This window comes from Eublepharis macularius, chromosome 3, assembly GCF_028583425.1.
Source record: "Eublepharis macularius isolate TG4126 chromosome 3, MPM_Emac_v1.0, whole genome shotgun sequence".
NCBI lineage: Eukaryota > Metazoa > Chordata > Lepidosauria > Squamata > Eublepharidae > Eublepharis > Eublepharis macularius.
Window position 1 is genome coordinate 163,623,837 of NC_072792.1, and position 13,620 is coordinate 163,637,456.

The 13,620-nt window shown below is 42.8% G+C and overlaps 1 protein-coding gene across 1 annotated transcript; it reads left to right on the forward strand.

The window, feature by feature from the left end:
• Positions 1 to 1,393: 1,393 nt before the first annotated feature.
• LOC129326307 (collagenase 3-like) lies at positions 1,394 to 12,849 on the forward strand. Its single transcript, XM_054974459.1, has 6 exons — positions 1,394 to 1,501; positions 4,438 to 4,631; positions 4,741 to 4,886; positions 7,283 to 7,408; positions 11,291 to 11,452; positions 12,836 to 12,849. The coding sequence occupies exons 1-6, from the start codon at positions 1,394 to 1,396 to the stop codon at positions 12,847 to 12,849; spliced, it is 750 nt and encodes a 249-aa protein (XP_054830434.1).
• The last annotated feature ends 771 nt before the right edge of the window (positions 12,850 to 13,620 follow it).

Genomic DNA, 13,620 nt, shown 5'->3' on the forward strand with positions numbered 1-13,620 from the left:
AGGCCACAGAGATCAGCTCACCTGGAGAAAATGGCTACTTTTGGGGTGGACTCTATGAAATTATGCCATGTCAAGGTCCTTTCCCTCCCCAAACCCCACTTTCTCCAGGTTTCACCCCCCCAGATCTCCAAGAATTTCCCAACTGGGAGCTGGCAACCCTAGTCACCCACAATGTAAAAGAGACACAAGCTTGGTTGATAGTTTGTAAGCTTTGTGTTCCCTTTGTAGGATCAAAAATCTTTTAGACATTTAACCCACTGAACCCATCATATACTATTTACTTCTTGATAGAAGGGGAGAGAGAACATTTTGGGGAAGTTTGCCTTCTTTGTTTTTTCCCCCCACCTATCTTTTTCTTAGATCCATTACCCCATTCATGTCTCTGAAGATCATTATCTTCTTGAAAATTGAAAATGGATTGGAAAACATTTTCATTAAAACTTTCTCTTGCATTGTTTGGTGCATATATTGTTGCTAGTGCGTAAATCTTGCCTTCCAGGAGCCTGATTTTCAAAATCAAATATTTTCTATCACAGTCTCTTAATTCTTCTGTAACATTTATTTGTAAATTGTTTATATAAACCACAATATCTTTTAAAAATGATAAATTCTTAATAAACACACTAATACATACAAGCAAAAAAACCAGGAACAAAGCCCCAAAGAATCATAGAAATTATAATATGATATAACAGGAAGCGGGGGGGGGGGACAATCTTGTGCTTCATCAGCTATTGTAACTGAGACCCTCATGTGAGATCTGAGGGGGCTTGAGCCCCTTAGCCCCCATGTAGTTCACTGGCTGCCCGGGGGGCTCAGCCCCCCCTGGCCAAATCCGTGGGGGCGAGCCTCTCAGCCCCCCCCCCCCCGTAGTTTACACCTATGATGTGACCATTTTCTCCGCGGCCAACCCACTGAGTTCCACCACCTCTTTTCCCAGAAAAAAAGCCCTGCTTAAGTCTATAGTGCTCTACCCATAAAGCTATCTATTCTGGCTATAATGTTGCCATGAGCATCTATAAGAAAAAGGTTGGGCAAATAATGAAGATGAAGTTGTACAGTGGTGACTGATTTAGAGAAGCCAGCTTTCTTAGTCATGCTGTCTGAGTAAATGAAGCGAGCAGATTAAAAAAGAATTGGGGGTGAGGGGTGAGAAAGAAGTAGACTCGGACTTTACTGTATCAGTAGAAATGTCAACAACAAAAGCAAATATAATATTTTATGTTTCCTCCTAAACATCTACAAAAAGGCAAACAAAAGCCATAAACTGAGTCACCAGTGGACTTTCACAACATGCCACTGATTAAGGCCTATATAAGCCCGTCCTCTTTGATTGCAAGAAATGGGGAAGCCAAATCCTTTCTTCTTTTAGTAGATAGTGACAGCACCAACAATGAGGCATATGTTGCCCTACCTTGTAATTTTGCTGCCTTGCAGCCTGGCCTTCCCGGTACTAGTTGAACCCAGAGCAACAAGCAACAGAGATCTGGAATTTATGAAGGTATGTAACCATCAAACTGCAATGCCAAATAACTGGACAGAATTTCTTGATGTTACACATTTCAAGAAACGTTCTTATTATTGTGCTTCTTTGAGGGGGATCTTTAGGCAGCATTCAGTGTACGGGTTCTTGTCTGTTATTATTGTTGAAAATACAGTCATAGGGCCAAGCTACACATGACGAATGACACTTGAATGGCAAGTGTATTCCTCCCTGTTCACTTGCCCTCCACTCAATCCACTTGCCGTTCAAGTGTCATTCGTCATGTGTAGCTTGGCCCATACAAAACCCCAGAATGGATACAGAGAGTGCAGTTTGGGTATATATCAAACATTAAAAGTATCGGGCTAGCAAGAGATCTGCAATAGTTAGTTAAGAGTATGAGCTATAAATTGAACAATGTCCAGTTCAAATGTGGTTGCAGCTGTGAATTTACTTGGTAGTCTTAGGTATTTCTGTGTATCAGTCCATCATACATGAGGATAACAATAGTCTTACAGAGTTCTTAATGAGGATCCCCAAACACAAAAATTAACTTGCTAAAAGCTGCCATAGGGCGTAGGAGGGCAATGGTGCTGGAGAAATATGCACTAATATATGAAGATGCCTTATACTGAGACACAGGGGTCATTTTGTAGAAAAAGAGCTGCAGGAACTCATTAGCATAACTCATTGGCATATGCCATGCCCCCTGGCCACCACTGGAAAGATGTCATTAGCATAACTGATTTGCATATGCCACACCCCCTGACATCACCTATCCTGGCTGTTTTGGACCCAATCCTGGCCATTCAGGGCCAAAATTGGGCCCAAAATGGCAAAAAGGGGCTGAAAATGGCTGAAAAGGGGCACAAAATGGTCAGCATTGGGCCACTGCTGAGCGGAAGAGTGATCCACCACCTGTCAGAGGTCCGATCCTGGCCGTTTGGGGACCAATCCTGGCTGTTTTGGGCCCAATCCAGGCTGAAACGGGCCCCAAAATGGCCAAAAATCAGGTGGGCGGGGCCATCTGGCATGTGACCTTGTTGGAGAACTACCGGAACTGTGTTCCTGCGCGTTCCCCCTCAAAATGAGCCCTGCTGAAACAGACAAATAGTCCTTTAAGATCGGTACTGTTTACCGGGACTGGCAGCTTCTCTATAACATCTCATGGCAAGGCCTTTCACACCACCTACAACCCGATGCCTTTAACTGGAGATGCTGAGGAACAGTTATGGATACAGCGGATTCCATTTTTTCTTGAACAAGGCTTCAAAAGATGCAGGAAAAGGAATGGCAGAGTAAACCAAGAAAGCCGCTGAAAGAAACTCCTGAGAGGCAGGCATGTTGAAATGAAGTATCTACAGTTTTGGCGAAGAGCTTCTGAAAATATTCTGGTAGAAACAACCTACCTTCAGCCTGTTTACGAACATCTTCCTCTTCAGCTTCTAATCACTTCCTTTCTAACTCCTAAAGTCTACAGACCTGGAGAAGGAAGATTACCTTGCCTTACACAAGTTTTTTTCCCCTAATTTTCTTAACAAGCAAAGCACCATGTGATGCCATTGTTACCTTTACAAGGGAGATTTGCTTCTTTCCAGTCCCTAAAAGCATGGTTGACCAGCAGGATATGAAGAAGTCACACACACAATTGGCAGCCTTTTCCCTTATCTGTTTCCACATTAGTTCATCTTATGGCCTAACTTTTTTTTGCCCTTACTACAGTAAAAGTTCTATGTATACTGTACATAGTTCTATGTGTTGGAACAAAACTGATAAAATTCAGTTAGCATATTTAAGAAAACATGTGCAGAACTGGGTTATTTGTTGTTCACCTGATATGATTTTTAAATCTTCCAAAATTTAGGAAATTTGGGCTCTACTGTTTAAATAGTGTAATGGTTATGTCTCAGGAAGGATCTATACATTTCAGCTTTGTATTTTATTATCTCCTGTTTCCTCCTTGGTAAGTTGCAAGGGCCTTTGATTAAAAGCAAGGGAGATTTTCTCATTCTACAGCTGCATATATTTATTTGGGATTAAGCACAACTGAATGAAGTAAGGTTTAGTTAATTTAGTTAGTTAATTCAGTTTAACAGCCTATAGGCCATATACTATCGAAGTAAGGTTTATAAACCTGCATTAGAGCAAGCTGGAAAACACCCTATCAGCAAAGGTATCACATCATAGGATATCATTGTCTCACTATATATCATGTTGGTCAGGCTGAAGTATTGTGTGCACTTCTCGAGGCATTCCTTCAAAAAAGATGTGGACAAACTGGAACGGGTACAGAGGAGAGCAACCAGGAAAAAGATGTGGACAAACTGGAACGGGTACAGAGGAGAGCAACCAGGACAATCAGGGGCCTGGAGACCAAGCCCGACAAGGAAAGACTGAGGGACCTGGGAATGTTCAGTTTGGAGAAGAGAAGGCTGAGGGGAGACATGATTGCTCTCTTTAAATATTTAAAAAGCAGTCACTTAGAGGAGGGAAAGGAGCTGTTCCTGTTGACAACAGAGGATAGGACTTGAAACAGTGTGTTTAAACTACAGAAGGGAAGGTACCAACTGGACATTAGGAAAAACTTCTTCACATTAAAAGTAATTCTGCAGTGGAAATCAGCTGCCTAGGAATGTGGCGTGTTCCCCTTCATTGGCAGGCTTCAAGGAACGGCTGGACAAGCACTTTTCAGGGATGCTTTAGGCAGTTCCTGCATTGGGCAGGGGGTTGGACTAGATGGTCTGTAAAACCTCTTCTAATTCTATGATTCTATGATTCCAGTGCATAATTCACCGTTTCATATCCTGTAGCTGGCAAAGTTTGCCTTATACGATTGAGTATGATAACATATAACTGGAGTGTGGAAATGAACCCTGTTTCTATATTCAGCTATGAATTGTTAACAAGATGCAATATGCATATTAGAAATAATTTTTTTCTTGTCAATCATCCAGGCTTACCTTGAAGAAGTCAAGACCCTGGAAGAACGAATCAAAGAAATGCAGGAGTTCTTCCACTTGACTGTAACAGGAAAAGCAGATGCACGGACTTTAGAGGTTATGCACCAACCTAGGTGTGGAGTGCCTGACGCAAAATATACCTTGTTTCCAGGAATGCCAAAATGGAACAAGAAATCATTAACTTACAGGTCAGTTGAGTTTCAGCCTTTTAATAAATACCAAAGGAACTATGCTATTTCCTACATATTTCCTATATAACATTATTACTATTATTAAATTCTAATTTTTATCCCACAGGATTAATAACTACACCCCTGACCTGCCAAGAACCAAAGTGGATTCAGCCATAGCAAAGGCATTCACGGTCTGGAGTGATGTAACTCCCTTGAAATTCACAAAAATAACAAGACCAGCTGATATCGAAATCCGTTTTGGATCTCGTGGTAAGGCTCTATGGATTCACTTATTTGGTTTATTGCCTGCTTCAGCAAACATGAAAATTGTTTTACAAATTAATTATGCTACTAAAATATTCCCAGTTATTTTTTTAAAAACTACTCATGTTATTTTAAGAATCTTACCATTCTTTTTGGAAAATCTTTATGGGGACCTGCAGGTGAATGGTGTTTCACAACTAACTAAACACAGCCACTTATGTTTTTAATTTGTGTTTATTTATGTACCACCTTTCAGTTAATTCACCCAAAGCAGTTCACAGTTCAATATAACTAGAAAGAAAAGTGTTCATCAGTCTCAGGTAGGCCAGTGGAGCAGGCCTCTCAGTCTCACCTCTCTCTTTGATACAGTCAGTTGGAAATGGCTGTTGAGTATACCCAGAAGCCTCAGTTGACTGTAAAGGCCTTGATTGCCAGGCAAAGCCCACCCACTTGTTTTCGTGTGTCCAACCAGCACTATGAATTGCAACAGTACAGGGCCAATCAGAGCAGGTAACGGCAAACCACTTCTATTCATCTCTAGCCTTGAAAGCCCCTTACTGAGGTCACCGTAAGTTGGCTGCAGCTTGACGGCACACACATTTGTAAATCTTACTGTAGATTCCACTAGTACATCTGAAGACCCAAGCACAGCAACAGATTCTACATCTGGCCAAATTCTCCCTGTGCCTGAATGACAAATGACAATTGGCCCCAGTCAATGGCAGTCAGGCTGAATTTCACTTGGCTCACTTATATTTACTCTCCCTTCCCCCCCGCCACCTCACTTCAGGCACAGTGTGTTACCACACCAATCCTCCCATCCCAGCAACATCCAGATGGCAAGCAACCATGTCATGCCCCAGCTACATTGTACTTCCAGCTATATTTCTAGAGGGATATAGGAAGAACCCATGGGGAAGTGGTAACCATGCTAATTCCATAAAATATGAAACAGGGGCCACAGTGAGAGGGGAAAAGGAGACTTCTTTGTAAAACATGTAGTGGGTTTTCCCCAATCTGTGCGAAAACATGTCCATGGCATGGCCTCATACAATCAACATATGGGAAGGTAAGATGGAATCTTTCGGATCCTGTAGGGAAAAAATTCAAATGAACAATTAGAAATGTATCTTCAATTGCTAGTAAGAGGTAACTATTTGCATCCATATTTAGCTGCTCAAGAAGCATGGCAAAGTGTTAACGTAGGCCAGGGATCTCCAATGAGGTGCCTGTGGGCACCATGGCACCCACTGACACCTTTCCTGGGACCCACCTAGTGTTTTTTAGAAAATGGGTGGAGTCTGATGAGGCTTTTGCCTAGCAGGGCTCCTGATTGGCCACTGGAGATACAATTGGCTATGCAGATTTTTCTTAATAAATTACTTTGGCAGCTGCTGTCCCTACTGCAAAAAGTTCTTCACTGCATGACTGAAGGTAAGTTGAGTGTAGAAAAGAAAATTTTTGAAACAATATGCTGATTTTAAAAGGCATCCAAGCTTCTGCCTGAAATGTTGAAGAGTTTGTTAGGTCTATGCATATCTTCACTCCCTGATATTTTATGTTTGGCTTTATCTTAGAGTTGCCAGGTCTCCTTCCTCTCCCAGCAGGAAAGGTAGGCCGGTAGTCACCTTGTCTTTGCTCCTCTGTATGACATCATTTCCCGGAAGTTATGTCATCACGCAGGCACAGGAGCATGTGTGCACGTTGCAGTGGGCTGATTTGGGCCTAATTCAGCCCATTTGTGGTCCAAATTGGCCCACTGCGAAACATGGGAGCTCTCTCAGGGCAGCATGATGACATCACTCCTGCGAAGTGACATCATTGTACTGCCCATGGAGCACGACCGGGAGTCCTGTTCCCTTACCTTCACTCCACCCCATTGGCCAGGTGAGTGGTTGCAGGGGTTGGAGGGTGGCAGCAGGGAATCCCCCGCCCCCACTGGGGGACCTGGGATACCTACTCCACCTCGAGAGGCAGCCATTTTGTGGTTGCACCCACCACCCTATGTCAGAATTTCAAAAATTCAAAAACGTTGAAGACCCTAATGTAGGTTATTGTTTTATTTTATCAAAGTATCTAATGGCATGTAAACTGCTTTGAGTCCTCACTGGAGAGGAGAGGTATAAACAAAGTAAATACATACCTACATATGTACAAACATACATACACATACATTCTGTAAACTTCAGTTCAACAGGCTGTTCTTTAGCCATCTATAATTCCTCAAAAATTATTGTGGAAATAGCTAGACTTTTTAAAAGTCCATTAGAGAAACATAATTCAAGAGCTGCAGCCCTGTGTATGCCATACAAACAAATGGTACCAAGTTGTTGGACGTAATACTTCGATGGATGTGTCTCCCTTGCATTGATGAATATCTTGATTTTTCCTTTTCAATTCAGCCCATGGTGACAGATATCCTTTTGATGGAAAAGGTGGAGTCCTGGCTCATGCTTTTGCCCCTGGATCAGGCATTGGGGGAGATGCCCACTTTGATGAGGATGAACAGTGGTCCGACTACAACAAAGGTAAAGCTGTCCTATAGAAATTAAAAGTACTGAATCACCTCTCTGAAACCTGATTTACAATCCTGCCAAGTCTTAATTCAGTTTATTATTTACTGTATTACATGGAAATGGAAGCCACAAAGCTATCATGCTAGTCATGTTCTAAACACCAAAATATTACGAAGGAGCTGAATTTGTATTAAGCAGGGCTTTTTTTCAGCAGGAATGTGGTGGAACAGAGTTCCGGAACCTCTTGAAAATGGTCACATGGCTGGTGGCCCCGCCCCCTGATCTCCAGACAGAGGGGAGTTTCGATTGCCCTACGCACCACTCAGCGGCACAGAGGGCAATCGAAACTCCCCTCTGTCTGGAGATCAGGGGGCGGGGCCACCAGCCATGTGTCCATTTTCTCCGAGGGCAACCCACTGAGTTCCACCACCTCTTTTCCCAGAAAAAAAGCCCTGGTATTAAGTAATATCTGCTGCTGTGAAAAGCTGTGTTTAATAAACAATGTATCAACCACAAAGAAGATGATGAAGCAAGATACACGCAATCAGAGTCCATGAATCAAGATACACACAATCAAAGTTCACTACAGGTAGCCAGTAACACCTCATTTCAAACATGAATCTTCATCAGGTACAGTACAATAACTTGTTTCCAAATAGTTGTAATGTAGTTGTACAGAAAGCAGTGCATGCAGTCAGATTCTTTCCTAGGGGATGAGCTACAATTAAATATACTTTTCTTAGAAGAACTCAAAAATAACTCTGACATTTCCCACAATAAGCAAGCACAGCAAGCAGAATCATGCCTGTAGAGTAAAGCACCTCTTTCCACTATTTCTCAAGAGCTAAGAATCACAAATTCTTATAGCTATTCATAAAATTTTAGCAACCCAAAAGAGGTGTTCCCCAACAATCACGAAAGACAAAAAGGGCTGAACCAGCAAGGGAACCAGCAAAAATCAATAGTTACTCAAATCATGTAATCTTAGTATGTAAATGTTCTGAATGTATAAATTCAAAAATTATAAAATTCAGAACGTTTACATACTAAGATTACATGATTTGAGTAACTATTGATTTTTGCTGGTTCCCTTGCTGGTTCAGCCCTTTTTGTCATTCACAAAATTTTGGCAACCGCCTGTAATCCTCACATGGGTTGCAAGCTATCATGCTAGTCATGTTCTAAAAGCAGAAAACAAGCCTTTATAAAAATCAGACTAGGTGATAAGGTTCTCAGAACCAAATGCAGCATTCTCCAGAGGCCAAGTCTCCCACTGCTGTGTTCAACAGTGGGTCAATCTGTTCTCTGGAGGCCAGGTCTACCACCACTGTTTCCAAATTATGGCAGGCCCGGCATCTGGAGGTGAGATCTACCTTTGTGGATTGCAATAGCCGGCAGGCCTGCTGTTCTGAAGCCCAAGTTGTAGATCTGTGATCATCTTCCTCATCTCTTTGTAATTTCAGCCTATCCCAGCCTTCATGACTTTTTCAGTACTAAGCCAGTAGATAGATAAAGGTAGTCGCCTGTGCAAGCACTGAGTCACTCATTACTGACCCATGAGGGGATGTCGCATCACGATGTTTTCTTGGCAGACTTTTGTTCTGGGGTGGTTTGCCATTGCCTTCCCCAGTCATCTACACTTTACCCCCAGGAAACCGGGTACTCATTTTACCGACCTTGGAAGGCTGAGTCAACTGTGAGCCGGCTACCTGAACCCAGCTTCCGCCAGGATCGAACTCAGGTCATTAACAGAGCTTGGGCTGCAGTACTGCAGCTTACCACTCTGCGCCACAGGGCTCCCTAAGCCAGAATATTTTCTCTATTATGATGAACCCTAAAAGTGTCTAACACATACACACACACACACCCCAACACTAGTCTGATCCAGTCAAACCTTTCCCAAATTGCTATCATTTACAGTTTAAAAAGAAGGGAGATGTAAACGTAGCTCTCCAATGTCTCTCATAGTTTGTCCCTTAGGACTTGCAAATGTTTTCCTAGATGGGCATCAGTTTTCTTTGAGGTGCCCAACCTACTTGTATGCAATGCTCAAAACACCTGCTACTGTATCATTCAATACGCTGCCACTATTGGAAGCACTGAACATCATTATCCAATGTGTCCCTCCAGCTACACATGGTTAAATTATGTACGTTGCCAAAGGCCTGGAGAAAAAGTAAAGTCCTGTGCCTTTAACAGAGGCTTAATGGAACGTTATTGACTGGATGATATTTACCTTCATGTCATGAAGAGACTCAGCAGCTATTTCCATATTTTATACCTTTTAAAAAGGGGAAAGGACATTTTTCTCCAGTTCTGTTGGCAACTCTATGAACAAAGTATCACCCTTCTAGTCGATGTGCTTAGAAAGGTGTCACAGCACCTAGGACTGTGCCATTTGTAAGAACAATGTTTAAATTCTCAACTCAGCTAAAAGCTATAATCTATCATATAAAATAGCATAGGGGATGAACAGGCATAGGAATGATAGCCAACATAAAAGAGCATTTTGAGATAACAAGCCAGCAACATAACAAAGGAATATTGGAAATGGCGATCACCTAGGCCGAATCCACACTACCGTTGTTCTTGCGGCAGTTTTTCACTTCTGCAGCGCCATTCCTTCATCTGTTCACATGCATCGTCTCCAAAGCCGTCATTAATTCGCCATGGCATCGCCACAGCCCATTGCACTTTCGCCGCGGGTTATCTTTTGATGAATAACTGCCCTCCGTTGAATTCCGAGCCTCTCTTGACCCGCCTCCCAATTAAGGAGTAATTCTCCGCCTTTGTCCCCACCCCTTTTTTAAAAAAATAAGAGTACCGTGTCGATATGGCGACATCTCATCATATTAATCTCATTTTAAAAAAGCGGGCAGACCTCAAATATCAGAGGAACAATTTCATATGTTAATTCAATTTTTATATGGGGGGGGGGCCATCCACATGATACTGAAATCATGGCTCATGTTACGCCCCGACACGGACTGTGCCGACAAGTTAGGCACAGATTTCAATTTTCCAAAGACAAAATGAAGCTCTGCTGTGGGATGCTGCTGTAGGTGATCGTGACTGCTCACCCATTCCCGGATGATTTCAACCAGCATGCAGGCTGTGATGTTCCGAGCGCTCATCGTAAGTGTCTCGGGTGATTTTTTAAAATATATTATCTTAATGGTGTCGTTGTACCATTGAACCAGGATGCTTACTCGTCGATATAGCGTCAATTTGTCCTTTTTTTAAAAAAAAAAAAACTGCGGAGCCGTTTGGGTTTTTCCCGCCCCTTTACCCGTCTCTTTGAAAGGGGATGTGATCAACGGATTGCGCAGGAGAAGCACTATTCAAAGGGTGATGTGGACAAACAAGCGAAGAATGCGCAATAACAGATGGAGCAATCATTGCACAAGAAAAGCGGGAGCTAAGGTAGTGTGGAATCGGCCCTAGTCTTGTCTACAATAAACTAAACCTGGATGTTTTGCACCCTGTGAACTTTTAATTTGCAATTTCTTCTCTGTTGGCTGCTGCAGGTTTCCCAGGTCTCTCAACGCCTTCTCTCTCGCAACTGTCCATGCTAACTGTCATTCATTGCCCCACTGGCTATTGAACTTTTAGAAGTCAATTTTTTAAATCATAAACTGACAAATCCCTACATCAGCCAAGCTCACTACATAACTTGGGGCCAGTCAGTCGCTCTCAGCCTGACCTATTTTACAGGAATGCAGTGAGGATAAACGAGGTGGGGTGAACATGAATTCCATCATGCATTCCTGGGGGTAACATGGAAAGAATATCCTAACAATGTGTATTCTATTCAGAATTGCAATTTAAATCCAACAGATTTCATCAAGGCAGGGAACTATCAAGGTTCCAGTTCTTTTTTTTCTTGTGTTGCAGAAATCAATCTTTTCCTTGTTGCTGCACACGAATTTGGTCATTCCTTGGGACTGGGTCATTCAAAGGCCCGAGGTGCTTTGATGTATCCTACTTACACTTATGTGAACCCAAACACCTACCGTCTTCCTGCTGATGATAGGCAAGGAATTCAGAAATTATACGGTAATTTCATTGTAAACATTATTTTTCATTTAATAAATGAGACGAGGGGGTCTATAATTCAGATTAATTTATGGGAGCTCATTAAGGCACCTGTTTAGAGCTCTGCGCCTTTAAAAACACTCCAATATTAAGGAAAGCAAAAACTACTCAACAGGAGAAAGGATCTCATCTACAACAGTTTAACATCTACATAAGCAGAGAAGAATGGCAGGACAAGGAGTTGGCTCATTCTGTTTCTACAGATGTGTCAGGGAAACACTGACATTTCAGGAAAATTTCCATCCAGAATAAAACAACTTTGCTATTTATGAATTATTCAAGGTTAGGGCAACCTAGCTGCAATCAGGGTTGGGGGTTCCCCACTCGAATTGCCCACTGCTTCAAATGTCAGCAAGAGAGGAAATTTAAAAACTCACTAGAGTCTAAAGCATGGTGAAGTCACTTTCAGGAAAAATTTAGAAACAATGGGAATCGCTTTGGGAATCGCTGGAAACTCGACAGTTTTACTCTATTGTAAAAATACAGATCACTGGAAACTCTATGATTTTACTCTATGGTTAGGGATCAGAGGTTCCCTGGTGGGGTCATGGGATCCCCTGCTCCCACTCTCTGCCCCCCACCACCACTCACATAGCCAGCAGGGAGGAAAGGTGAGGGAGCGGGCATCCCGGGTGTGTTCCTGGGGTGTCACGACAATGTCACTTCCCGGAGAGATCTCCGGTGCTTTACAGCAGGCTGATTTGGGCCCCAAATTAGGCCCAAATTGGTCCACTGCAAAGTGCCCATGCACTCCTTCACCTGCGCGAGGACATCACATCCCGTATCTCTTGCACACAAGGAGTGAAGACAAGGTGAGTGTTGGGTCCCCCCTCCCACTGGGATGGTAAGGGGACCTGCCAATCTCCAGATGGTGGCTGGAGATCTCACGAAATTTCAGCTGATCTCCAGGTAACAAAGATTAGCTCCCCTGGAGAAAATGGCTGCTTTGGAGGGTGGACTGTATGGCATTATAGCCAGCTGAGGTCTCTCCCTCCCTAAACCACGTATCTTCAAGTTCCATTCCCAAAATCTCCAGGAATTTCCCAACCTGGAGCTGGCAACCCTAATCTCACCACAACCCCAAAGGGATGGTTCTGAGATAACACAGACAGAAATAACCACAACTCTCTAGAGGCTGAATGTGGAACATACATCACATGAATAACAACAGATTTATAATGAATAGGAAGGTTGTGGGAAACGTTTTCCAATTCAATCTAAACTGAATCCAGGAATATCTGCATTTCATGGAAATACTACAAATTTGATTTTAAAGGTAGGATTTCTGACTTAACCATTAATGGACGAGGCTTGTAATTTGTGTACTGGATTTCCTTTCAACAGGTTTGGCCGGCTAAACATGGCTTCAAAGATTTTTAAAACTGTTAAGTACATTACTGTATATAAAACAATATTTAAAAGTCAAGATCCATTTAAAGCTGTATGTACGAACATAGGAATTCCCATAGGAATAACAAAGCAGCAGCCGATTAAGACAGAAAAACCTGTGCAGTTCCATTAGAAAGCATACATTTGGGCGTTTACTTGACTCTACTGGGATTGGGATGTGGCTCGGTGGTAATGCATCTGTGCTGCATGCAGAAGGTCCCAGGTTCAATCTCTGACATCTCCAATTCAAGGGGTCAGGTGATGTGAAAGGCCACCACTTGGAACTCTGCCAGTCTAAATAGCCACTGCCAGACTGAATAGGCTGCCCTGTCCTTGCTGCTGCTGCTGCTATTATTATTATTAAAATAATAATAGTAATAAACAACTGCATTAATATACTGCTCTTCTTGGCAGATTAGTGCCCCACTCAGAGTAGTAAACAAGGTCAGTGTTATTCTTATCCTCACAATACATCTGTGGAGCTGCGGATGAAAGAAGTGGCTTACAGGAGCATGAACATCACTCCCATCCCACAGTCACTCCATTTGCTACCTGTCTGTTACTATGCTCAGTTCAAAGTATTGTTACATACAAAGCTCTTCATGGCCTTGGCCCAGCATACCTACAAGATCGTCTCACTCTTTATGTCCCTCCTCGGCAGCTTCGCTGATTTGAACAGGGTCTCTTGCAGGTGCCAGCCTACACATGGGCGAAATCAACAGCAGCCCGCACACGGGCTT